Genomic DNA, 16,255 nt, shown 5'->3' with positions numbered 1-16,255 from the left:
GACCTGAGCTGAGATCAAGAGTCAGACACTTAACCAACTGAGCCACTGCGGCACTCCATGCATTTTCTTTTTTGACCTGATTTTAGGTAGTGATAGTTCTTCCCCGCTAGGTTGAGCTAAGTTGTTGAGGACCACTAAATATCAGTAAGCAAATTAAATTTGTCTGTTTTCTCCCTAGTATTGACTGTGCAGGTATTTTGAAACTCCGCAATTCAGATATAGAACTTCGAAAAGGAGAAACTGATATTGGCAGAAAAAATACTAGAGTACGACTCGTGTTCCGTGTGCACATCCCGCAGCCCAATGGAAAAGTCCTTTCTCTGCAGACAGCTTCCATACCTGTTGAGTGCTGTAAGTGAGCTTGTGATGTTTTCAGATTTTGTTTATAATAAGCCATTTTCTGTTTTGTTTATAATGTAATATTTGGATCAGAAGTATAAATTGAGGCACAGAGATTAGATGTCTAATGTGATTTTCTTGTATGGAAATAAGCTGCTTGTTTAGGTGGGAGGGGTGCTGATTTTGGAGTTAGGAAATGGGTTCTCATGATAATTTGACCATAGGTAACTGTGCCTGTTATTGTGCCTATAGACAAATTCTCTTGACCACAGTTTTCTTAATCTATAAGAAAAGAAGATGGACTTGATGACATCTGAGAACCAGTTGAAGCTATGGTTCTGATACTAAGTATCCCTTGGTCACCCTTGTTTAATTAAAATGTGAGCCTTCTTAAAAAAAAATGTGAGCCTTCTTGTTGGAAGATGCCTATCTCTGCAAGCTGACGTCTCAGCTAAATAAAGACTTTTAGGAGTTTATTTTTTGGTTCGTTTGTTTTATCATTAATCTATTTATATCCAATTGAGAAAATGAATTCCCTTCTCCCCCCCAGTTTACAAAGGCAAGAAATGAGAATAGGCCCTAGAACTTGGTGCCTACTCCAGCTTTGGAGAACTGTGAACCTCTCGCAGGTTAGCTGGTAGGACTGGAGTTTTGAGACTGCTATTTAGATGTTTAGGGCATAGACTTAGAAGTGTTCTAATTCCATGTCTAAATTTTGTGTAGGAGGAAACTGAGGCACAAGTATCTGAAGTACTCCTTCAAGCTTATTTGCTTGCTGGTGAGAGCTGTGCCTAGAACACGGGTTTTCCTAGTGCTCTTTCAGTTATACCATTTTATTTCTGTCAAAACATGCATTCCTGATTTGGGATCAAACCTACTGCATTACCTTTCTGTGCTCCTTTTTGCTGTTTGTTGAATTGCACTACTACTTTATTATTTCCCGGTTGGCTTTCGGAATTACTGAGCAAATCCATGGTAATAGAATTCACTGTAGAAGTAGTTTTATATTAATTTTAATAGACAATACAGGTATATGCTACAAAATTCAAAAAATATGGAGTGAAAACAAATTTCCAGGTCAACTATTTCCGCTTCTTAGAAGCAGCTGTCATTGCCATTGTTCTTATTATCATCCCAGACTAGTCTGTGCCAGTATAAGCGTATGTGTATCTATTTTTTAGCAAAGCTCAATTATTTAAGTTGATAGAGTAATTCGAATTTTTTTTCTAATTTTTAATTTTTTTATTTTTTATAAACATATAATATATTTTTATCCCCAGGGGTACAGGTCTGTGAATCGCCAGGTTTACACACTTCACAGCACTCACCAAAGCCCATATCCTCCCCAATGTCCATAACCCAGTAATTTGAATTTTTGAGATGAAGTTATTATAATGATTTTCTATTTTTTCTTTAAGTTTATTAAATTAATATGTGATTATTGCAAATATAGAAATGCAGAATGGTACAAAGAGTAGTATGGAAATCTTTTGTAATACCACTGCCCTGAAGTAGTCACTATTAACCTTTTTTTTTTTTTTAAAGATTTTATTTATTTATTTGACAGAGATCACAAGTAGGCAGAGAGGCAGGCAGAGAGAGAGGAGGAAGCAGGCTCCCTGCTGAGCAGAAAGCCCGATGCGTGGCTCGATCCCAGGACCCTGGGATCATGACCTGAGCTAAAAGCAGAGGCTTTAACCCACTGAGCCACCCAGGCGCCCCAACCTTTTTTTTTTTAATTTTCTTTTTTTTTTTTTTTTTTGTATATATTTGAAAAATATATATCTTTTAGTTGAATGTACCTGCTTATTACGCCTTTGCCATTTGTTGAACACAATTTTGCTGTTTCTTTGAATGTACCTGCGGTGGCTAGTTTCCACCATAAATATCTAAAACTTGAAATAGTCTACATCTTAGGCTAGCCAGTGCTTGTTGTCATTTCCCTTCTCTTTGAGCCATTTGGAACATAAGTATTTTCTGAGGTCTAAGTTAGTGCTCAGTACTTTCCAAGTTGTAGTTGATCCTATATCCCAGACCCATGTCCTATGAAAAGGGTCCGTTTTAACATTCTCTTTGAGTGGGACAGTGATCCCAATTCACATACATTTTGTAGCTTGGTATTAAATACTTGGGAGAGCCAAGAGCCATAGTGAACTGGCTATGTGTGCTTCCTAAAGGTATTCAAGTTTAAATTTCTTTAAAATGTGCTTGCCAAACAAAACAGCTGATCCTCAAAGCCACCAATTTTCCACCCACGAAATAGAACTAAAAGTAGACCAGTTTTCCAGCTGTGAAGAAGAGCACATAATTCATACTTTTTTATTTGTTTTATTCCAGAGAAACCTAAATAAGCATTTGGCAAGAAGAAACTTTACAGAACCTAAGCAGTCAGAAGAAGTATAATCTGTAGCTTAAAGCTCAGACAGTTAAAAAAACAAAGAAAGAAAAGAAAACTCTAATAGAATCTCACAATATATAACAATTTGAAATCAGTCAATATCAGAGAAAGGTGACCAAGGTCACTGTTTATAAAAGTTGGTAATTTAAAGACTGGCCTTTTCTTAAAGACTTTTCTTAAAGACTGGCATTAAGAAAGACTATGTTTCACATACCCTGGCAAGAAAGAGTGCAGTGCACTGTGGAAACATTTACTTCCATTTTTAAAAATTCAGTGTGTACTTCATGTATGCTTCAGTTATTTAGAAAATTGCCCAGAATGGAATCCTGCTGTCACAGTAATGACCTGTATATTTTCTTGAGGAAAGAGCTAATTTTTTTCCTTTAGAAACTTGTCTTCTTTTAATTGTATGCAATATAATTACATATGTTTGCATTGATTTGCTTTATATAGTTACATTAGATTTATCAATTTTAATAGTTGTATGGAAAAAATGTATTGAAGACAAGCTAAAAGGAGAAAAGTGGATGAAATTAATGTTTTGAAGTCAATATGAAGTTGTAGACATTGACTAATTTTTCTTTTGTTGGTTTCTTTATAGTTGTAAGAAAATTCTTTAGAAATCACACAAATCTAATATCTATTTTCTAATTAATAGTGGATATTGCTACCATTGTCTCAGACTTAAAAAGCCCAGAGTTTGCTTCCCTTTATTTTTATTGTATAGCTTGAATTTATCATTTACGTATGGAATATTTTAAACTAATATTTTGTTTCTTCTTAACTCGTAAAAAAAAAACAACAGCTCAGCGGTCTGCTCAAGAACTTCCTCATATTGAGAAGTACAGTATCAACAGTTGTTCTGTAAATGGCGGTCATGAAATGATAGTGACTGGATCTAATTTTCTTCCAGAATCCAAAATCATTTTTCTTGAAAAAGGACAAGGTAAGTAAGATTTAGTTGATTGACCTCAAAATAAGGGGTAGAAGGGATAAAATAAATTATTCAGATGTTTCACTAACATTAATCACAAAATAGTTTTCCTAAAGCTACAAACATCATTTACACAGATTAGTTTTTGGAAGCCATACATTTCTTAAATTTTCACATAAATGTTGAATTCTCATTAAGGATGTTTCAAAAGCAGTATTTCTACTCCTTTGTATACATATACTACTCAAGAGAATTGACAGTAGGTTGCACAGAAATGAATATTTGCAGCCACATTATTCATAATAGCCAAAGTGGGAACAATCCAAAATGATCATAACTGTTATGTGGATAAACAAACTGGGACCTATCCATATAATGGGATACTAATCAGCCATAAAAAAGAATAAAGTAATGATTCAAAACACACCACGAGTGAACCTTAAAAACATGCTAAGTGAAAGGAGTCAGCACACAGTGTCCCAAATCAGCAATCCATAAAAACAGAAAGATTAGTGGTTGCCACTGGAGGGAGGGGAATGACTGTTAATGGGCATGGGGTTTCTGGAATTAGGTAGTGATGGTGGTTATAGAGCCCTGCGGACATACTAAAAGCCTCTCAATGTTATACTTTAAAAGGGTGAATTTTATGTATTTTATATATGAATGTATAAATTGTGTCATTTTCAGAAATGTAGAAGGATTCTGTGACTATCAGGATGTTTGATTTAGCCCTTCTTGAGCATATTTAAAACAGTTTTCCATTAAGCTCCTGGAGGACAGGGACTACCTCTACAAAGAAACAAAAAACCAGTACCTCCCGCATCTCACACAGCGTCCCAGGAACCTGCAGGGTGGTGGAGGTGCATGAAAAAAACAAACACTTTCCATCAATTATTCCTTCTGATTTTTTAAAGCATTTTTAAAGTCGTGAAATACCTTTTTATAAGAAGAATATAACACATACTCATACCTCCTACCGAGTTTAAGAAGTAAGACATTTATCTCTGAAGGCCTTTTGAAACCCCTTCCCAAATGGATTCTACTCCTAAATCAATCCATGTTTTTCTTTATAGTTTTATGTATTTTCTTTGGTTTTAGGCTGTATAACATTGCATGTATTCTTCTGAAAATTGCTTTTTTCAGAGGTCAACATTAATGTTTTAAGATTGATCCATGTAATAGAAGATCTTTCATTTTCACTTCTTTATAGTTTTACTGTATGAATTGCCACAGTTGATTATGTTTCCTCACTGGGTATTTGGGCTGTATCCAGTTTTTGACATTACCAAACAATAACTAGCAGTGCTGCTATGAACATTTTACTGCTTATCACCTGGTGGACATAAATAAGAATGTCATAATTCTTTTTTTTTTTAAAGATTTATTTATTATTTATTTGACAGACAGAGATCACAGGTAGGCAGAGAGACAGGCAAAGAAAGAGGAAGGGAAGCAGGCTCCCCGCTGAGCAGAGAGAGCCCAGTGTGGGACTCGATCCTAGGACCCTGGGATCATGACCCAAACTGAAGGCAGAGGCTTTAACCCCCTGAGCCACCCAGGCGCCCAGAGAATATCATAATTCTTATATTTTGTTTATCTGGTAGGTATAAAATGGTATCTTGAACTTTGATTTTGAATTTCCCTGACATTTATTGAGGGTGTTATGGGTCATTTATGTATCCTTTTTTGTGTAATATCTGTTGGTGTTTTTTGCTCATTTTTTTCCATTGATACAGTTTTCATTTTCTTACTGCCTTATGAGATTGTTTATGCATTCTGGATATCAAAGTGAGTTGGTGAAGTGCCTCACTTTTTCCCATTCCTTAAGTGTATATCATACAATTTTACCTTCCTTTGAACGTGTAACTGAGCTCATTTCTGAAACCTTCAGGGGTGGGGGCTTTGTGGGACTATTGGTTTCTGCTATAATTCTATTCATGGGTATAGGACCATTTATGTTTATTTCTTCTTGAGTTATTTTTTGTGATTTATACTTTTCCAGGTTAAAAAAAAAAAAGGCAAACCTTCAGTCTGTTTCTCCTTTACTCTCACATTGTTACTACATTCACAATACTTCTGACTCCAGATGTGTGGGTTTCCCATATATCAACCAATTCTTTGAAATGAACTGGATTTTTTTTTTTTTTAAGACTTCATTTATTTATTTACTTGACACAGAGAGACACACAAGAGAGGGGAAGTGTGAGAGGGAGAAACAGGCTCCCTGCCAAGTAGGGAGTCCAGTGCAGGGCTCCATCCCAGGACTCCTGGATCATGACCTGAGCTGAAGGCAGACGCTTAACAACTGAGCCACCCAGGCGCCCTGAACTGGATTTTCTTAATTAAATTCAATTCTGACAGTATCTGGAGTTAGCTCAGACCACAGCTTAAGGGCTCAGTACCATAAGACTGCCCCCTACTTCAAATGCCAGTCGAAAGTAGTAGGTGCCCGGTTGCCCACATCATCTTTCTGACTTGGCTACAAATTGGAGGTTCCCATTACCCCTATCTTGGATTTGATCATTTGGTAAAGCAGAACTCCGAGCAATATGTACTTGTATTTACCATTTTACTGTGTAATAGAGAATATCATAAAGGATACAGGTGAACAACCAGGTGGAAGAGATATGTGGAATAAGGTATATGGGAATGGGTGCAGGGCTTCTCTATCTTATGGACATGCCACTATCCCAGCTACCCCCATGTGTTTGACAACCCAGAATTTCCCCCAGTCTCTGGAGTAATTTAGTATTTTTATGGAGGCTTCACCACACAGGCTTGACTGATTATTTCTTATTCTCCCTTCTCTGGAGAATGGAGGTGGGATGAATGTTCCAAGGTTCTAATCATGGCTTGGTCTTTTGGTGACTAGCCACCATCCAGGGGCCCACCAGAAGTCACTTCCTTAGAACAAGAGATAGTTCTGTCACCCAGGAAATTCCAAGGGATTTAAGACCTCTGTGTCAGGAACTGGGGTCAAAGACCAAATACAGGGCGCCTGGGTGGCTCAGTTGGTCAAGCATCTGCCTTTGGCTTAGGTCATGATCCCAGAGTCCTGGGATCGAGTCCCACATCGGGCTTCTTGCTCAGCAGGGATTCTGCTTCTCCCTCTACCTCTCCCCCCCTGCTCGTGATCTTTCTCAAATAAATAATTAAAATCTTAAAAAAAAAAAAAAGACCAAATACAAGAACAAAAGGTATTCCTTGTGCTGTTTGTATCACTTAGAAAATCGTAAGAATTTTAGGAGCATTGGGATGCCGGCATGGCTTAGTTGGTTAAACATCTGCCTTCGGCTTAGGTCATGATCCCAGGGTTCTGGGATCTAGTCCCATGTCAGGCTTCTTGCTCAGCAGGGAGCCCGCTTCCCCCTCTGCCTGTCACTCCTTCTGCTTTGGAGTTTGAGCGCTGTCTCTCTCTCTCTTTCTTTAATAAATAGAATCTTTAAAAGAATGTTTTAAGGAAATTCAGGAGTTTTATCCCAGGAACCAGAAGCAGAGACCAATATATATTTTCGCTATTATTTCACACAAGGATTTTATTTATTTCACTCAGTTTTCAAATTTGTTTGACATTAATTTGGTTATAATACTGTATTTCTGCATCTGGAATTATATCCCTTTTAAAAAATGTATTCTGCTGTTATTTGTGCCATCTCTGGTTTTTTAGCCAGGGTTTCCAGAGTACTTTGACTTTATTGATCCTTTCGGTTGGTATTTGTTTTCTGTTTCCCTCGTTTCTGTGTTTTTTTTCTTTTTTAGGGCTTAATATGTTTCTTTTTCTTAATTTAAATGGTAATCTCATTTGTTTTTCATCCTTTCCTCTTTTTAAAACTTAAGTATTTAAGGCTATACATTACCTTTGTTGCCTCTTAAAATTTCAACACCTATTTTTACCCTGAATACTCTTTCTTAGGGTTTAAGTAAGTTTAAATCTTTTCATACTAAACCATTCCCATTCTGTTGACTCTGACATCCTCATAAGCTGTCATTTTATTTCTTTCATTTATCATCTAGCCTCTCAAAAAGGTAATGTTACCACCTTTATTTCCTTACCTGCTACTTACTCTTTCGTTCTCTGTATTGAAACATAACCTAAAACTTTTGACAGTCATCTACCCACACTTCTTGACAGTCTTTTCTTTCTTGGCCTTTGTGTGATTGTATTTACCTGGTTCCTGGCAAATTTTTAACTGTCCTCACTCATCTTTTTTTAATCAGTTTTTCTGGCCCTTAAGTATAGATGTTTCCCAAGGTTCTGTGGTTCAGCTTTCTTTTCATTATGTTCCTTCATTCTAGGAAATTTCATCAGTCATCATCATATCTCCATCTATAACCACATTATTTTTGTTAAACTTTTCTTATATACTTTTTACCCACCAAATCCTGTATAGATGGCCCACTGATACTTAAAATAAAAAATCACATCAGATGTAACAAACCAGTTTGTTTCACTGGGTCCCCCAACTTGATTAAAAATGTTACATCTCCCTGTTCTTAGGTGGGAAACCGTATTTTTTCATGTGTTTTCCTCCTTAAAATTCACTTCCCGGGGCCCCTGCATGGCTCACTCGTTAAACATCTGCCTTCAGCTCGTGTCATGGTCCCATGGTCCTAGGATCGAACCCCACATCAGGCTCCCTGCTTGGCAGGAAGCCTGCTTCTCCCTCTCCCACTTTCCCTGCTTGTGTTCCCTCTCTCACTGTCTCTCTGTCAAATAAATAAATAAAATATTTTAAAAAATAAATAAAATAAAATTCACTTCTTCCAATTCCTTTGATCCTGACCCATATCTGCCTGTCTAAAAGAAGTATCAGTTCTGTATCGCAGTTTATTAATTCATCAATTATTTATGAAGCATCTGTTACGTGACAGACACTAGTCTAGGCATTGGGAATATAATGGTGAATAAAATCTTAGAGTTGCATGCTTTGATGACCTACATTCTAGTGGGGAACAGACAATAAAGATGTAAGTGAACAAGATAATTCTAGATAAAGGTACTATGAATTAAGAGGGTAAAGTGATAGTAACTGAATATTGATTTATATCAGGTGGTCAAGAAAAGTCCTTCTGCAGCATTAATATTTTAAGCAAAAGAAGAAGTATAAGGAAGAGATAGTATCTCAGAGCTTCCCCTTTCTGTTATAAAAATTCATTTGTGCCTGAATATAATAAATGTCTATTTATGTAAGGCAGTTTCATGATAGAATTCCTTTATTTTTGAGTGCTTTTAGTTTAAATTGAATCATGTTAAATGGTAGCAATTACTGGTTTCAGATAAGATGCAGCTGTGAATATGTAACTCCCATTCTGAAAGCACCATCAGTAATCCCTTCATATTTTAGGCTCCTTGACATGGCATTTAGGTCACTGCCTTTCTTTCCAGCCTTATTTCTTACTCCTCCGTGAGTCATACTTTATATCCCACCAACACAGCCGCTTATGGTTTCTTGTATTGTGTAGTTTTTTGCCATCTTGGCTTTGCTTGTGCCCTCTCTTCTGCCTAGGACCACCCCCCCCCCCCCCCCGCCCTGTCACTTGAATTCTACCTTATTTTTAAGCTTCAGTTCAAGAGCTCAGGAAACCTTCCTTTACTCACCCCTTCACCAAGACTAGGGTAAGAATCCTGAATTCTCTTGGCACATTCAGAGTGCACCTTTATTACTGTAACCGCCACACTTTATTATAATAAACTGTTTATATTTGCCTTTCATCTGCAGACTGAGGGTAAGCGTATCCTTTCATCATTAACTCAGTAACCCAAAGTGCATGGCTCATCAGGACCCAGCAAATGATTGTTGAACTGAGCTGTATTTTTGTGTAGGCATAGCATTTGTCTGTAGTATCTCTTGTGCACAAGGGTAGCCATTATCTAGTTACCAGACTGGAAAATGATTGTCACAATTAAGAAGGTGTTTGATTGAGCCTTTTCAGATATGAAAAGACTTTCAGATGAAGTCATGCTAACTGTGAAGATACTTGTGAGAGTTAGTCAATGAGCAAATGCCCATGACTTAATAAAGAAGGCTTTAGGGACGCCTGGGTGGCTCAGTTGTTGCGCGACTCCTTCGGCTCAGGTCATGATCGGAGCTCCTGAGATGGAGCCCTGTGTTGGGCTCTCTGCTCAGTGGGGAGCCTGCTTCCCTGCCTCTCTTTGCCTGCTGCTCTGCCTACTTGTGATCTCTCTCTCTCTCTTTCTCTCTCTCTCTCTGTGTCAAATGAATAAATAAAATCTTAAAAAGAAAGAAAGAAAGAATGCTTTAGAATACTGCACATCAGACTAGAGTGAGAGCTTTAGTAGCATTTGGGGTTCTCCCCCAGGTGAACAATTCACTTGAGAGGAAGAGACAGAAAATGTGCTGGCCAGATCTTTGGATGACACAAACATGGAAAGCCTAGCCAAGTACATTCAAAGACCATCAGTGTCTAAAAAGATCTTGGCAAGCCAAGAAATCCAAGTCTAGTAGGGAAAAATTAATCTAATAAGTGCTGGGAGAAAAAATACGTAAGTGCAATGTAGGACTTTGAACTTGGTGGTAGGAAATGTAGTGGACTGAGGGAAACTATGGTACACTAAGTGTAAGTCAGTATTGTGCAGTTGCCCCAGGGAACTTTTATTAACAGACACAGTGTCTTCACATAAGGTGGCAAGAGCCTTAGTTGCTGTCTACCATGCTGGGTCATTTCCCACCTGGGCTGTTCAGTTCTGGGCTTGGTACATTTGGAGGGAGATGGTCGTGTTGGAGAAATGTTCGAAGAAGAGTGGGCAGGAAGGCTAATTAATAAAATACTGTGTAAGAGGTAGATGCAGAACTGGGGAGGCTAGCCAACAGAAGAGGAGACACCTGCAAACATAGCTGTTTTTAAACATCTGGAAAGCTACTCAAGAGCAGAGGACCCCTCAAGATTTTTTGGATTGGTGGGCTGCAAGGGGTAGTTCTTAAACCACTCATGGGATATTGTAAGGAGGCAGATTTCATCTGTCATGAAGAGCTTATCCAGCAGCAGTGACTGTCTAGAGATTAAATGGGTTACTTCGTGAGGGAGTGAGTTTCCCATTACCTAAGGTATATAAGCAGAAATTGGCTACCACTTGGTAGAGGTGCTCTCAGAGGATTTTCAAACATCACTCAACAGAATAAACTGGGGGGCCTGCTATCTCAGGTAGCCCAAGATCTTTCTTCCCATTTTTTTGTCATGGGTACATACTTTATTTTCATAATGGAAGTCCGAAAAAGATTCCCTTTGCCAATAAGCTTGTGATACTAGATACATTAAATGTTGTTTATATACTTTCTGACTTGAATTACTTTTAACTGTAAATTTTTTTTTCAATAGATGGACGACCTCAGTGGGAGGTAGAAGGGAAAATAATCAGGGAAAAATGTCAAGGGGTAAGAAATTTACTTTATTTCTTTTTAAATACTTAAGAAGCATGATGAGAAAATCGGATAATGCCACTTTATGTTATAGATGAAGACTCTTTTATCTGTTGTATGAAAGAAAAGTAAATTCGAATTTTTAGAAGTTTGGACATGAGATAGGTACTTTCCTGACACTAAAATTAAATTTAGGATAGATAAACAATTGGTGTCTTTCCCTTTTATTAGAAGGTTCTTACTGATGTTATCACGAAACTTTTTCTCTGAATGCAGTGAAGAAATCAAATAAATTCAGTAAAGAACATATATAATGGGCAAAAATTAGGGGGGAGAACAAATCCTCATGGGTTTATGTATTTAGGATTATATTTGCATCTGTTCAACATTAAGCCTTCCAGGATTCACCACTGAACGCTGTGGTCCCTTCATCCTGGTTGGATTGGTGACAGAATCTTCTGGGGTAGAGAATGACACTGCACAGTGCTCTCCAGAGACCTGGAGAAATTAGGTTAAGGATTGCAATTGGTTTGGGCTAACAGTTTTCACTCTGCTTGTGTAAAATTATTTTTTATGTAGGAACAGATCTTGTATATTGTCAGTTTAGAACATTTTGAATGTGAAATTTAAGAAATCTAAACTATAGCACAGCTCAAGAAATATTAAACCTGACTGAAAACCAGAATAGACTTCCACTTAAGATCAATAGCAACATGTAATATTCAGTAGTGCAGAGTATCTCACTACGTAGTATATAAGACAGTTTTTATTTCTGCTACAACTAGAACCCAACTGGATGACTAAAAGGTAATTTCTCCTTTAGTGGTTTACTTTAAAGAATTTATCTCTGTTGAGACTAGAGTTTCTTAGAGTAAATCTCCAGATGATTTACATGACCAGTTGATGTGCATAATTATCTATGATGGGAGAGACTGTGTAGTTAAGGCTCAAGAGTCATGGTGAGTTTAGCAGGTGCATTTCATTTTTAGTTCTGAGTGTAACACAATCTTGCTTTCCATGCTCCTTAGGCTCACATTGTCCTTGAAGTTCCTCCATATCATAACCCAGCAGTTACAGCTGCAGTGCAGGTGCACTTTTATCTTTGCAATGGCAAGAGGAAAAAAAGCCAGTCTCAACGTTTTACTTACACACCAGGTATGGGAAGTCGTGATGGTTTACTATAGAACTTGCTTTCATAATGAATAAAAAGTTGTTCGATGAAACCTATATGGCAATGTTTAAGGTAGAGTACTTATAATCAATAAAAATCCCAACATACGCCATTCTGTCAAGTTTGTGTTGACTTTTAAATTTAGATGTGGTTTTAGTTGTTATTTTGTAGTTATTTATTATAAGAAAATCAGAAGATTGAATATAGGTTTTAAATCTGTTTTTCAGTAGCTACGAGAAATCACCAGCACTACAGTAAAGGCAGGTGTTTGTGAATATGTGTGAAGTCCCCTTGTGTCCTTAGCATTGCAGGAAGGTAGTGTGTTCATCTTAACCATTTCCAGTCAGATGAAAAATCTCCCATTAGATTTTCATTTGGCCAGTAGTGACTACAGCATACTATGGGCCGTGGGGAATATAAAGTTGTTGCCAGAATTTCTGGTTGTATAGATGCACTCTAATAAAGCTTCTGTACTGCTTTCTGCAATAGTTCAAATGGTGTAACTTTCCAGGTCTTGGTTGTGACACATAAATATTATTTGCAGTAATCACGCTGAACAAATCTTTATAGAGGCCCTCTCTGTTTTAGGCACCGTATTAGTCACCAGAGCATATGATAATAAAAAAATCATAGTGGACTTTACTCTTCAAAACTTATTCTTGTGGGGCGCCTGGGTGGCTCAGTGGGTTAAAGCCTCTGCCCTTGGCTCAGGTCATGGTCCCAGGGTCCTGGGATCGAGCCCCGCATTGGGCTCTCTGCTCGGCGGGGAGCCTGCTTCCCCCTCTCTCTCTCTGCCTGCCTCTCTGCCTACTTGTGATCTCTGTCAAATAAATAAATAAAATCTATTAAAAAAAAACAACTTATTCTTGCAAAAACTTCTTTTTTCCTTAAGATTTATTTGTTTATTTTAGAGAGAAAGAGAGAGAGAGAGAATCTCAAGTATGCTCCCCACTAAACTCCAAGCTTGACACAGGGCTCAATCCCACAACCCTGAGATCATGACTTGAGCCCAAATCAAGAGTTGAACACTCAACTAACTAATCCACCCAGACACCCCCTCTTGCAAAAACTTTTAAATGGTTTATAGTTAATGAAAATAATGAACACTTAAATTTGAAAGGGTACTGGTTATGAATGATCATTTGTCATTCATATTCTTTAAAGCCTGACTGTATTTCACTTTTAGCCTCTAAAAGCATTTATAAGGGTGCCTGCCTTTGGTTCAGGTCATGATCTCAGGGACCTGGGATCGAGCCCTGCATCAGGCTTTTGACTCAGCAGGGGACCTGCTTCTCCCTCTCTCTCTCTCTGCCTGTCTGCCTACTTGTGATCTGTCAAATAAATGAATAAAATCTTTAAAAGAAAAAAAAAAGGCGTTTATATTCCTAAATCTGAAAATTAATATTACTTGATCATGTTAATATATTACTTGGTAATGAAATATTTCAGATAGTTTTCAAATAGAATACAAACATTCTGAAAGATTTTGGTTAGCCTTTTCAGTATTAATTCAGTAAGTATTTGAGGGTGCCCACCAGTTGGGTGAAACCTATCTCATTTCCTTTATCATGGAATTTATAATCCAGGGGGTCAAACAGAAGTTAATGAATCACTGAATAAATTAGTTACTAACAAATTTGTAATTAGAAACTGTAGTAAGGACTCTGTAGGAAAGGGATATGATGCTATAGGTGAAAATAACAGAGGGACCCTTGCTTAGGCTAACAGGTTGAGAAAAGGCTTTTATGTGAAAGTAATACTTGAGTTGATAACTGGAAAATAATAATAGTTTAAAGACCTGTTGTATATGTGTGTGTGTGTGTATATATACATACATAAGGTACTGTTCTAAGCCCTTTTTCTCTTTATTCTTTTGAACTCATAATAGATGTATGAGATAGGTTATTATCTTGTTTTATAGATGAAGAAATTGAGTAGCTAAATATTATGCCCACAGTCTTAGAACATTTAAATCTTACAGCCAAATGTCATGCATAGGCAATCTGGTTCCAGAGTCTGGGCACCTAACTCTTACACTAGAGTACATCTCAGGTTTGTTCATTGATTTAGCAGACATATTGAACACTTAGTGTGTACCAAGTGCTATTCTAAGCAGTTTATACCTAATAACTAATTTATTCTCTTATTTTCCTGTAAGGTAGGTAATAATTGCCCTTTTCATTTTGCAAATGAGTGAACCAAGGTCACACAGCTAATAAGTGGTGAAGGTGAGATTTGAATCCAGGCAATCTGGCTGTAAAATCTATACTGTTAATAACTGTCTTAGAGAAAGTGAGGGAGAACATTTCAGATAAAGTCAACAGCACGTGCAAAGGTCTTGTGGTTGGTTGGATAATAGAGTATTAAAAGAACTTCAGTGGGTTAAGTGTCCAACTCTTGATTTTGGCTCAAATCATGATCTCAGGGTCATGGGATCCAGCCCTGCATTGGGCTCTGTGCTCAGCATGGAGTCACCTTGTCCCTTTCCTTCTGCGCCTTCCTTGTTCTCTTACTCTCTCTCAAATAAATACATTAATAAAATCTTAAAAAAAAAAAAAAAGAGGGGTGCCTCAGTTAAGTGTCTGATTCTTGGATTTTGGCTGAGTTCATGATCTTAGGGTTTTGAAATGATTCCCTGCTTCACGCTCCATGTTGGGCATGGAGCCTGCTTAACATTCTCTCTCCCTCTCCCCTCTCTCTATCCTCTAATAAAAAAAGAAAAAGTTGTAGGGCGCCTGGATGGCTCAGTGGTAAAAGCTTCTGCCTTTGGCTCAGGTCATGATCTCAGGGTCCTGGGATCGAGCCCTGTGTCAGGCTTTCTGCTCAGCAGAGAGCCTGCTTCTCCCTCTCTGTCTGCCTGCCTCTCTGCCTACTTGTGATCTCTCTTTCTGTCAAATAAATAAATTAAAAAAAAAAAAGTTCCAAGAAATGAGCTTTAACAGAGAGGTAACGTGATCAAATTTGTATTGTAAAAACCACTTCCAGAGCGCCTGACTAGCTCAGTCAGTAGAGCTTGTGACTCTTGATCTTGGGGTTGTGAGTTCTTTTTTTTTTTTTTTAAGATTTTATTTATTTATTTGACAGACAGAGATGACAGGTAGGCAGAGAGGCAGGCAGAGAGAGAGGAAGGGAAGCAGGCTCCATGCTGAACAGAGAGCCCAATGTGGGGCTCAATCCCAGGACCCTGGGAGCATGACCTGAGCCGAAGGCAGAGGCGCCCCTGGGATTGTGAGTTCTAGTCTCATGTTGGGCATGGCCTACTTTAAACCACCCCCACCTCAAAAAAATCCTTTTCCCTGCAATATGTGCATGTATCAAATTAACTTGTGGTACACCTTAAATTTTACACAATGTTATGTGTCAAATATATTCAGTTAAAAGAAAGTTTAAACTAAAAATCATTTCCCCCATATTTCTCCTGTCTTTTTATAAGGTATCAATGACCAGTTTAGTCTTTTCCTCAAATTACTAATTATGGAAAGTGAGATTTATATGACAGAGGCCCAAAAAGGTTAAAAAGGTGATTCAGATAGTTAGTGTTTTGATTATATAGGGGAGACAGCATTAATGATAATAAAGAATATCAGGGAAGGAATAAAATTTAAAATATAAAAGTTGGAATGGGCCTTAGTTGGGAGAAGGAACAGGAAGGGATAGGTAAGGATGAACAAGATGGGTGTATATTCGGCTGGTTTATACATTTAGTAGTGGAGAGTTTAGGGAGTTTCCATATGATAGCGTCAACTTTTTTTTCTTTAAAGAATAACACGGAATATTCTGTTGTGAGCAGAGGGGAGTGTAGGTGATTTGGCAGTTTGAAGAATGTAGACAAGTTTGAAATAGTTGTTATAAAGAAAGGGGAGAGTAAGTTACCACAGAAACATAATAGGATTCTAGGCATGATCAGAAAACACCTTTGATGCTGATATTCATGAATTTATAAATATTAATTTGCCCTGTTGCGTAACTTTCTTAAATAGCACTCAGATTCAGACATGCAGTCCAAGAATGTTAACAAATGCTATGAAGATGGG

At 37.6% G+C, this 16,255-nt stretch overlaps 1 protein-coding gene across 1 annotated transcript in view; it reads left to right on the top strand.

The window, feature by feature from the left end:
- Nucleotides 1-16,255, top strand: part of NFATC3 (nuclear factor of activated T cells 3) — a 134,869-nt gene that overhangs the window by 77,376 nt on the left and 41,238 nt on the right. The window contains 4 exon segments of the mRNA XM_082711664.1: nucleotides 179-351; nucleotides 3,543-3,683; nucleotides 11,010-11,065; nucleotides 12,079-12,205. Coding sequence (XP_082567790.1) covers nucleotides 179-351; nucleotides 3,543-3,683; nucleotides 11,010-11,065; nucleotides 12,079-12,205 — 497 coding nt within the window.

This window comes from Mustela nivalis (assembly GCF_964662115.1).
Source record: "Mustela nivalis genome assembly, chromosome: 18".
NCBI lineage: Eukaryota > Metazoa > Chordata > Mammalia > Carnivora > Mustelidae > Mustela > Mustela nivalis.
This window is presented reverse-complemented; position numbering and strand designations above follow the sequence as displayed.